The sequence below is a fragment of the Vipera ursinii genome, assembly GCF_947247035.1.
Source record: "Vipera ursinii genome assembly, chromosome: Z".
In the NCBI taxonomy this organism is placed as follows: Eukaryota; Metazoa; Chordata; class Lepidosauria; order Squamata; family Viperidae; genus Vipera; species Vipera ursinii.
In genome coordinates this window covers 9668132-9679624 of record NC_139517.1, presented here as the reverse complement: position 1 = coordinate 9679624, position 11493 = coordinate 9668132, and the positions used below count along the sequence as shown (strand labels likewise).

General features: G+C 41.2%; 1 protein-coding gene across 1 annotated transcript in view; it reads left to right on the top strand.

Moving 5' to 3' along the window:
• Nucleotides 1-1266: 1266 nt before the first annotated feature.
• ADCY4 (adenylate cyclase 4) overlaps nt 1267-11493 on the top strand; it is a gene marked incomplete at its 5' end in the record, with an annotated part of 51826 nt that continues 41599 nt past the window's right edge. Inside the window, one exon of the mRNA XM_083377377.1 lies at nt 1267-1323. Within this exon, the coding sequence (XP_083233503.1) occupies nt 1267-1323 (57 nt within the window). The remainder of the gene's footprint in view (nt 1324-11493) is intronic.

The window sequence follows — 11493 nt, the reverse complement described above, 5'->3', positions numbered from 1 at the left end:
CAGTGGAAGGCAATGGGGCTTCTCGGAAGGAGGCAGAGAGAAGCCATGCCCTGAACTCTATATAAGGGGAATGTGTGGGGAGGGCTGGTTTGCTAAAGGCAACCGCTCGGATAGTTGTGTTTCTTAAAGCTCCTGTTTCTTGGTTCGTGTCTTGTTTGTTTTTGTAGTAATAAATTTGGCAGGCGTAATTCCAGCCTCTTGCCGTTTGTAAAGGGGTTGCGTTTTCTGCAGGGCCGGTAGCAGGCTGGTACAGAACATAGTGCTAGGAAAAGTGGTAAGAAAAGAAGAAGAGGACAACCAGCAACATGATTAATGGACTCATTTATAGTTGTGACCATTGAGAGACTTGAAATAACATGCCAGGGATAGATTGTAATAGAAAGAATCTACAGTATCTACGTGGTCACTAGGCGTTGGAAACAACAATATCACATAATAAATTATATCAACATCTCCAACACAATCAAAGGAGGATAGGTTAAGTGAAGATTGAATTAATTTGGAGGGAGGGGGAGGCTATCATTAGTCTAAACAGGAAAACAGAGTAGAGGTAAACAGAGAGGAGGAGACGGGACAGGAGGTAAACAGAATAGAACTTGTAGCAATTGAGCCACATTCCTTACAAATTTCTGCTCATCTGTTCTCTCCACTTGCACATTTTCCACCAAAAGGTACCAGTAGTGTTTAAAATTAGCTTCTGTAATTATCTCTTGGAGCATGAGCAATTAACCTTAGGGAGGGTTTATCTGGTTTACCCAGTTGATCCACACTAACAGGTGAAAGGACTCTGTGTGTTTATGCACAGAGGAATGAAGGAGAATCTTTGTAGAATCTTTGTAGCTCGGGTTTGAAATGAGAGGTCCCTGGTGCTCTCTGAGCTTGGTTGTTTTCTTGCAGATGTTTCATTACCCAAACTAAGCAACGTCATCAGTGCTGATAATAATGATAATATCTATTTTGAGCAATGAAATGTCTGCAGAAAAGCCGAGCACCAAGGACCACTCATGACCAGGAATGTTTCAACCCTCCAGGTCCATTGGAAGGAGAGCAAGGGAAAATGACACATCCTAATCCAGAACTTCCTGGATGAGGAGATTCCCATCATCTGCTCAACTTTGACTCCCACCTAGCCCATGTCTCGACAGGCTCAGAATGGCTCCATGCCGACAGTGTAATGAGTCTTTTGGACCTTGGCCAAACTCTTAATACAATTTGTTCAATGTTGTGTTTATTGACCAGGCTGAGTGTTGACGTATATGTATAGGCATGGCAGTGCAGAAAGGCAACATGCTGAATGTGGAAAAGGACTTTAAGAAAGGAAGAGTAAGTTGGGAAATAGAAAGGAAACGAGCAAAACTCAACCTAGAAATATAGTTCCTTCCATAGGCAATGAAGCCGTTCCCCATTTCATCCTGGGGCTGCCTTAACATTTTGCTTTTTGCTAAACCATGGTGACCATAAGGGCATCATGTTAAATTTTGCAGCTCAAGCAACATCTTTTAGAAAATATTGGAGAAAACACAGCTGGTGGACTGCATATGGTGCTGTTGTACAACGTGGTTTGCAAGACTGTGATTATTTTTAAATTGAAGAATCCAAATAAAGGATGAAGAATGCCCTAAAGGTCAAAGACAGAATGGAAAACATAGATCTCTGCTATGTCTCTACAGTCCCTGGAGGTTGATTTGCTAGGTCCAAAATCAAGAATGACACATGGTGATTCTTCCAACCTGAGTATAGGAGATGACCAGGCTGAGCCTGAGGGAGGGGTGAAATGTGTCATCAGACATGAGTCCCTTTGCACCTACAAGTGATCTAAATCCAGCCCACCATGAATTCCTTTTGATTCTTATCTATGACCAAGTTGCTTTGACCTGTTATATCTGTTATTTCTGCTATTTTTTAGTCCTTAAAAGGACTGTGGACTGTGGGGTTGTGTGTGAAGCCAGGAGGTCCTCACGGATGTCTGGCTGCCAGTCCGTCTGTTACTCATTTAGCACCACCCAGGAGGCACGTGTGGCTTAAGGATTGCCACGGATGCGAGTAACTTTGCTGGCTGAACATCAGAGCACCACACAAAAGTGGATGGAAGCATGGAATAGCTATACCTCCCAAGATATTTTCGAGCATATTAATCCTAATAATATACCTCCAGGGTTCAACTTACCCCGACACATATGGGTGACATACAATAGAATTAGAATGACTCATGGGGTGTGTGCTGATTCTTTGTATAAATGGGGGAAGACATCTTCAGCGCAATGTAATTGTGGGGCTTCCCGACAGACTATCCAACATATAGTGAGGGAATGCATTAATAGAAAATACCCAGGAGATTTTAAGGACTTCCTCTGCATAACAACGGTAGCTACTGACTGGATTTCCAAACTCGACATCGAACTCTGAAATGTTACTTCTGGTTTCCTCTTAGGTTTTATTACTGCTTCTTTTTAATTGTTTTAACTGTTTTAACTTGTAAATATGAAACGTTTTTAATATTGTGTGTGATCAGCCATACGCTAAATAAATTTGACCTGTTAGTAGTTCAGATTCTTGTAGAGAGTTTAATCTTGCCATAAAACTTTATACTCATATGAACTGCCTGGATCTTCTGATTTCCCTGGTGCTTAACACTGAGTTCTTTAATGTTTCACACCTATAGGCAAAATTTTGCCAGACTGAACATTCTACTATCTGCATTTACAATATACTCTATTAGGGAAAGGGTATCTTGACCATCTTTCTCTAACACATAATATCTGGGTGAGTTGCCGCTTACTCCTCTAGAATGTACCCCCTTTCTCCTGAGAATCCACCTCCCCTCTGCATTCCAAAACAGATTTTTTTTAATTAAACAGTAATTCCCCAGTTATCCAAATATATATATTTGGATTGGGAGGCACGTTCTTATAGTTTCTGTGAAGCCAATAGTTTAGCTAATAAACGTGTTATGGGTCTGTTCGTCCCCCATCCTCCCACAATCAATTGCATCAATCCTATTTTCATTGGGCTGGCTGGGGTCTGTTTAAACTTTAGTGCTCTGCCTCTCTCCCCTCTCCCCACCCACCAGGAGTATTTGTCTTGCTGTGCGTAATCGTCTCGCCGTTCGAGTAGCACTTCTTCCTGTGTTGCTGCCGTCTCAGCTGATCACTCCTCCATCATGCTAGCATCGCTATCCCTGTTGGTCAAATGCTCTCTCCTGATGTCCATGGGTCTCCTCATTACTTCCTACTGCGCCGATGTATCAGCCAGTGAGAGGTTATGATCCTCTGCCTCCCTTTTCGTGCTGGGAGGAAGTGTTCGTTGGTTGATCCATTTTGTCCTTCTGCTTGACAATACATGTTGGCACAGCATCTGGTAGGCTGGCAATAGCTCAATATGCCACTTAATGGAATGTTGATTGGATAACCAAGCCTCTTTTAACGTGTATATATATATATATATATATATATATATATATATATATATATATATATATATATATATATATATATATATATATATATATATATATATATATATATATATATATATATATATATATATATATGAATGCACTGCCTTTATACCAAAGTGGGAGAATCTGTGGCTGTTCACTCAACTACAACTTCTAGCAATCTGGTGGTGAAAGACATTGGGAATTGTAGTTTGGAAAGGTCTGGGGGCTCAGAAAGAAAGCAAAGGCAGATGTTTCCAAAGTCTACCTTCATTGACATTGTGTCATGTCTCAGAGGAAAGGGATCCTCATCCATTTTTGTGTGTGCTGGCTTTGGAACTTCAGAACTGGGTTGTAGGTACCTTGAGGGGCTGTCCATCATAACTTCAAAGTGACCAGTCATTAAGCAAGGACTACTTATAGGAGTGGGAAGAAGACCAAGAAGTAATCCAGGATGACAGATACTGAAGTTGAAGCTCAAATACTTTGGCCACCAAATGAGAGGACTCATTGGAAAAGACCCTGATATTGGTGCTATGTTGTGGGTTCTGGAGCGCAGGAAGGATGCCGAGACAATGAGTACAGCATGGCAGATCTTTATTTGGTGGAAGTGACTGTACTGGGGAATAGGGGTTACCTGCCCTCCTTTTATACCTGGCCAGGTGAGCAGCCAGGCAATCAGTTTGAACCACTGTTTCCCGCCGAAACCTGGGTTCCCGCCAAAACAGTTATAGTTCAACGCCCCCTGGTGGTGACTGATATGTAAGTGTGTATGTGTTCTCACCTGGATACATAACAGTTGGGAAAGTTTGAAGGCAAAAGAAGGCAACAGAGAGGATGAGATGCAATGGGCATGAATTTGGGCAAAGTCCAGGATACAGTGGAGGACAGGAGGGTATAGCATATTATGGTTCATGGGGTTGGGAAGAGTTGTACATGACTTAGTGACCAACAACAAATTCCAGCATGAACTGGGCCTTCAGTTGCAGCATCTGAAACAGCTTCCCTCCTGTCATCCTGGTGTCCCCTAGATATATTCAGATTACAATCTCCACAATTGCATACCAATTGCAATTGGTACTAGGTTAGGGATGGATAACCTAAAGGGCATAATTAATTAAATAACAAGATCAGATCTGGCAGAGCAATGGGCTCTCTGTATTAATGAGGTATCTCCCTGGACAGAATATAGGATGATTTTTATTTATAGAGGATGCAAAATAAAATGCTTTTGTCAAGCTGCTGAGAAGGTTTGGCTATTGGAACTCCTGGATTTCTTGATAAAATGAAAGGATAATTAAATTCTTTTAAAATATAGCAATGTGTCTGCAAATAGCTTCATATGCCTCTTCTTCAGCCTGTGTAGCTCTTTGACAGACAGTAAGGGTGACTGATGGAGGTTTCCACTTTTTCACATCCAGCCCAAACTTTTTTTTTCTTGATTCTTTCCTAACAAAGCTAAGGCTGAGACCCCATTCACCACCATCCCACCAAGGATGCTTTCTATAGAACATAGAATCATGGGGCTGAAAGGGACCTCGGAGGTCTTCTAATCCAACCCACTTCTCAAAGCAGGAAACCTCATACCATTCCTGTCCAATGGTTGTCCAATCTGTTTTTGAAAACCTCCAGTTTTATCAAATTTATTTACTTATTTATTTATCCCATTTCTGTACTCCCCTCATTTTACCTAGGTGATTCTGGGTGGTTTGCAATAGAAATAATATTTTTTTAAAAAGTTGGGTGAAGCAGAAGTCTCCAAAACCACTTTTTTTTATTAAAGAGTTTTACAAAAACAAGATTTTACAATATATCCCCAAATCCCCCCCACCCGGAACCCACCCACTTCCCCCCCACTTCCCAGAGCTAAATACAGGATTATAGTTATAATAATCATATTCTAAATAAAAATTATGCATAATATACAATTAACCAAATTCATAATGTGCTTTAACTCCCCTTTAACATAGATACATACAAAGTACCAACACTAAGATCAATAACAATATCCCTCTAAAATCTACTCATAAGCTAAATGGAACTTTTTAGTCCCATATTTATTCTGAATATAATCTATCCATCTCCTCCAAACTGAAATATATCTTTCCTGTGAATGATCTTTCAAGTAAGCAGAAATCTTAGACATTTCTGCAAGATTCGAAACTTTAAACACCCATTCTTCTATAGTAGGCAAACTATCCTTCTTCCAATATTGTCCCACCAGTAACCATGCTGCTGTTATCATATTCAACATCAAATTGGTTTCTTTAACATCGCAATCTACAACAATACCCAATAAAAACAATTGCGGAGAAAACTATCTTTCTCTTAAAAATCTTTTGAATGTTCCACCAAATTTTAATCCAAAAGCTTTTATATTTCTACAAGTCCACCACATATGAAAATAGGTGGCTTCTAAACTACCACACCTCCAACATTTAGACTGTAAGTTAGGATACATGTTAGACAACTTCTTGGGATCCAGATGCCATCTATAAAACATTTTATAAAAATTTTCTCTTAAGTTTTGAGCCTGAGTAAATTTAACATTTCTGACCCAAATTATCTCCCAAGTGTCCAGCGAAATTGGTTCCTGAATATTTTGTGCCCACTTTATCATACAATCTTTAACTAATTCCGTTTCCCAGAGGGCGTATCTATGGGAGTGAGTTTGGATATGGTTTCTTATAAGGAATTACTTAGATTGGAAGGGAATGATTGGCAACTTAAATCATTAGAGGAGTTAAGACAAGAAAACATAAGTCACTCTTTGTTTCAATATACCCAATTGAAAGCTAGGTGGAAGTTAGATCAAAAGGTTGGCATCACAAAACCACTTTAGAAGTGGAGGAGAGATTTGTGCAGTATCTCTGAGCATGGCCAGAAATACTTTTCTCCCATTGCTCGGGAATCACAAGGGAGGTTAGGAGCAGATAAAGGAATTTAGGAGCCCAAGACAAGCAAGACCATCCTCTTCCTCTTTCGCTTGGTCCTTTGTAGATTGGCACTTTCAGTTTTCACAACCCAGAAGGATCAGCCAGAAGATAGCCAAAGTGGAAGAAAGGGCTGCTGTTTTTTTTAATTGTGATTGAACTGGGAAAGGGAGGGGCAGGAAACACACCACTTCCTTCTTTTTAATCTGGCAGTTTTGCAATGAGAGCGGGTGGGGTAGGAAATTAGACTAGCAAACCATGGTGGTGGGGGGAATAGCTAGGAGAGTTCATCCCTTTATCACAACCGGCCACACGAAGTCAAAGGTCCAGATGCAAATAAGATTGACCAGATGCAAAAGCAGGTGGGGTACCTGTGTTTGGTTCCTTATTAAGGAGAAAAAATTCCTTCAGGCTCAGTCTGGAGGCTGCTACAGCCTATTAGTGTAAGGATGGACAACAGTGCTAGTAAGATTGGTAGGCTGATTCTCTGGATGTTTTGAAAGAGAGCTTCAAGTTTCTTGTCCTCAAGGTTGAACAACAAAATAAGGCAAGGAAATGCCTTCTGTTTCTAAATTTAATTTGCACGTAGGTATTGTTGCTTTTTCTGGACAAAGGTCAGGAAACATGAATATATGGGAGATTGAAATTACAGACCAAGTTCTCTTTGTGCCAAAGATTTTAATGCCAGATCTCCATAATCCAAGTCTAACATTCTTGTTTGTGTGTGTGTGTGTGTGTGTGTGTGTGACTTCAAGTTAGTTTTTTGACTCTTGGCAACTGCCTGGACAAGTCCCTGCAGTTTTCTTGGCAAGGTTTTTCAGACATGGTTTGCCATTGACTCCTTTCTAGAAAGGAGAGTGAATGACTGGCCTTGAGTCACCCAGCTGATTTTGTGCCTAAAGCAGGACTAGAACTCAGGATCTCCCAGTTTCCAGCCTGGTGCCTTAACTGCTACACCAAACCAATTCATTCTTCTTAACCTGTCTAATTTTTCTGCAGCTTTATTTTCCCCTTCCTCGTAGGACTCCTGGCTACTGAATGTGGGTAGCAAAAACATGTCTTGGATGTGTGCTTAATGTTGGAGAACAGAAATTCTGGATCTTGACTGAACTTCTGGATCCAGAAATGCAGGCAAAGCTCTCAAATTCCTCCAGCCCTTTTTACAAAGCAAAACCTGGGGCAAATCCAGCATTTTCTTGGAAAGCTGAGAAAGTGCAAAAATCACTGCGCTCCTCCAACTGCAGTAAAAAAAATTGGCAATGGCTTTGGTGCATTGGAGAGCTGCTGTTGTTTGTACTAGAAATTAAATTGGGGGACAATTTAAGCAAACTTTGCTGTGAAGAAGGGATGACAAGTGTGAAATGACTTTAGCTGTCCAGCTCATTAGAGCCTCTAAATTTTTCAAGAAGTTGCTGTCTCCTTTTGGTCTCATTAGTTGCTTCTTCTTTAATGACTTCTAGCTGCTGACGCTCGTGTTACCTTCTCTGGACTGACCTTTTTCCTGCCAATGGATTCTCGGTGGAATTGCAGCCCATAATGATCCAGTAGCTGGTCTAGGCCAGGATTGCATTTAAATTTTGTTGACTGGAAAGAAGAAAGGCAGGAAAAGGAACTGCTGGCTTTGACATTTTGCCTAAAAATGAACCAAAGTCCAAATAGATCAAGAGGATTAGAATTCTTCTTCTTAAAAATGTCCAGTGTTGGAGCACCCACAACTTCTGGAGGCAAGTCATTCCACTGATTAATTATCTAACTCTCAGGAAATTTGTCCTTAGTTCCATGTTGCATCTCTCCTTGGTTAGTTTCCATCCATTGAATACAAGATACTTGAACACTGCTATCATGTCACCCCTAGTCAATGGTGGGATTCAAATATGTGAACAACTGGTTCTCTGTGTAGATGCTGCTTCCAGAAGTCCATTCTGGGCTTGCGCAACAAAAAAAAAATTAGCTACCGGTTCTGCCAAAGTTGTGTGAACTGGCTGAATCCTACCACTGCCCCTAGTTATTCTTTTCATTAAACTAGTCATACCCAGTTCCCACAACCATTCTTCATTCGTTTTCTCCTCCAGCCCCCTAATCATCTTTGTTAAAGCACTTTTCACCAATAAGATATTAAAAATGACACACTCATTCAAACACTGTGATTTGCGTCATCGTGGTGCTTGAGGGGTGACATCACTGCAGGCATGTTGTCATTTTGGCATCACTCCTCCTGGCTGCAGACACCCCTGGCAACAATCTTGTTTAGAAAAATAAACACCAAACTCTCTTTATTTCTGTGTGCACTTATCTCATCCTGTACAGCCCTGGAAAAGAGAAAAAAAACAAACAAATAGAACTGACAGACAAATAGACTTTAAATCGGAACAATGTTTTCCTAAACTTATAATACTTCCATTTTTAAATTTGTTTATTTATTAAATTTTGATCCTGTCATTCTTTCAGCAGTTCAAGGCAATGTATGTGGTACTGTTTCCACTTTTTTCCCCACAACAACCCTGTGAAGGAGGTTTAGCTGAAGGGGGGAAAAAAAATCAGAGAACAAATCTGTGTGGCTGGCAGTGAGAGTTGACAGCTGACTGTGAACCAGTACCTGGCTCCCTCTATTTTATAGTTCAGGGGTGTCAAACTCAATTTCATTGAGGGCCGCATCAGCATTGTGGTTGCCCTCAGGGGGCTGGGTGGGTGTGGCCAGGGTGGGCGTGGCCTACTGGGTGGGCATGGCTAGAGTGCCTATGGCCTGCTGGGTGGGCGTGGCCAGCTCTACATCGTTCGCATGAAGGGTGCCTATGGGGGCCTGGGCAGGAGTGGGACGGATCTGAGGGTCTCTGGCAGAAGGAGGGTCTCTGGGCCAGGGCCAAGGCAGTGGGGGCCATTCCCTCACTGTTTCCAGGATGGCTTCACGGGCCACATGAAACCACTTTGCGGGCCGGATCCGGCCCCCGGGCCTTGTGTTTGACATGTCTGTTATAGTTCAACATTTACCTTGAATCCATTATTCTGTCTCTTGCTGTCTGGAATGATGGCAAACTGGTCTTGATCTTCTTCTGGAAGTCTTGCTTCTGGGACATTGCCCCTCTTCTCAAGGCTCAACATTCCAGCTTCTTTAGTCTCATCTTTTCCAGTCCTGTTTCTAGCTCTGCTTTATTATCCTTCTTTGGACAGTGTAGGAATCTGCATTAAAATATTCTGTCCATATTGTTTGAACATATGAAAGGAACCTCACCACTGCTCTGATTTTTTGGTTCCACTGTTGAACCGCTTCTATGGTTAGGCAATTGTTTCCACTAGTCAATGTCATCTTGCTCTCTACCGAAAGAGAAGGAGGAACAGGAGGATGGGGTATACAAGGAGAAGGGGAAGGAGAAAGAAAGAGATAGTGAACAAGGAGGAGGAGAAAGGATACAAGGAGAAAGAAAAGAAGAAAGATAAGGTGTACTAGGAGAAGGAGAAGCAAATGGAGACAGTTTATGAGGAGGAGGAGAAGAAGGAGAAGAAAAAAGGAGAAGGAGAAGGTTTATTAGGAGGAGGAGAAGAAGAAAATATACAAAGAGAAAGAGAAAGAGAAGGTGTACAAGGAGAAGGAGAAAGTACATGAGGAAAAGAACAAAAAGGAGGAGATACTCCAAGGTGAAAGCAGTTTTCACCAATCACATATTAAAAATGACATTCTCATGGAAATATTTTGAAGAAGTTTTAAATTGAAGACTTTGGCAGAAACACATTCATTAGCTTCAGAAGTTCATTGGGTGACTTTGGATCGCTTACACCCTTTTCATATGAAGATCCCCGGAGATGAACTTGGAGAAGAAATATGGCAAATAAGCAAGAGATGATTTAAGTCCAAGAAAAGAAAAGAAATTTAGAGCAATTCTGCCTTTGCTCCAAGGCTAAGTTTTTGTTCTTAACAATCTATTTCAGTAAGTTCCACTACTTCTTGTGGAGTCTGTTTCCTGACAAGGTCTACTTTGCAGGGCTGATGCTCCCCTCAACCTACCTTGCAAGGTTATTGTTCTTGGGAAAAATTGGGAGGAGAGACCACTATGGAAGAAGGGGAACAACACTATCTGAAGTCTGGTATGGCCAAAGAAACTGTCAGGACATGTTTATGGAAAAGGACCATATTGGCTTATTTCTGTATATTCTTGTAAAATGCATGCAGAGACATTTCCAAAAACAACAAAATATTTCTTTGGGCCATTTTGGGGGCTTTTTCTATCGCTTAGTAAGTGTTCTTTATTGTCCATTTTATAAATTGTCAAAGACATTTACACTGTGTAGAAGTAAGAACGTATGAGAAAGACAAAATAGGTCAGACAAGACTTTAATTAGAATTTTCATGAACTTTTCTCTTACTTTGCAGGGCTGTGGGAGGCTACAGCCCTGAAGGAAATTGGCTGTGATTAAAAACATAATTAAAATATGTGCTTATTTACAACACAATTAAATTTACCAAAGCAGTCTTTTAAATCTTTCTGTTTATCTTACACCCACACATCCTCACTCAGGATGCTTCTGGGAATGGTTCCTTCCTTCCTTCCTTCCTTCCTTCCTTCCTTCCTTCCTTCCTTCCTTCCTTCCTTCCTTCCCCTTCCCTTCCCTTCCCTTCCCTTCCTCCCCCTCCCTCCCTCTTAATTTAATGGTGGGGAAATAATGGAAAATAGACTTTGGATATGATTTGTTTTGCTCAAAATTATTTCCTTCCTTCCTTCCTTCCTTCCTTCCTTCCTTCCTTCCTTCCTTCCTTCCTTCCTTCCTTCCTTCCTTCCCTTCCCTTCCCTTCCCTTCCCTTCCCTCCCTCCCTCTAAATTTAATGATGGGGAAATAATGAAAAATTGGATATGATTTTTTTTTGCTCAAAATTATTTCCTTCCTTCCTTCCTTCCTTCCTTCCTTCCTTCCTTCCTTCCTTCCTTCCTTCCTTCCTTCCCTTCCCTTCCCTTCCCCTTCCCCTTCCCCTTCCCCTTCCCTTCCCCTTCCCTTCCCTTCCCTTCCCTTCCCTCCCTCTAAATTTAATGATGGGGAAATAATGAAAAATTGACTTTGAATATGATTTTTTTTTTGCTCAAAATTATTTCCCTCCTTCTCTCCCTCCCTCCCTGCCTGCTTTGGAAGAGTAGA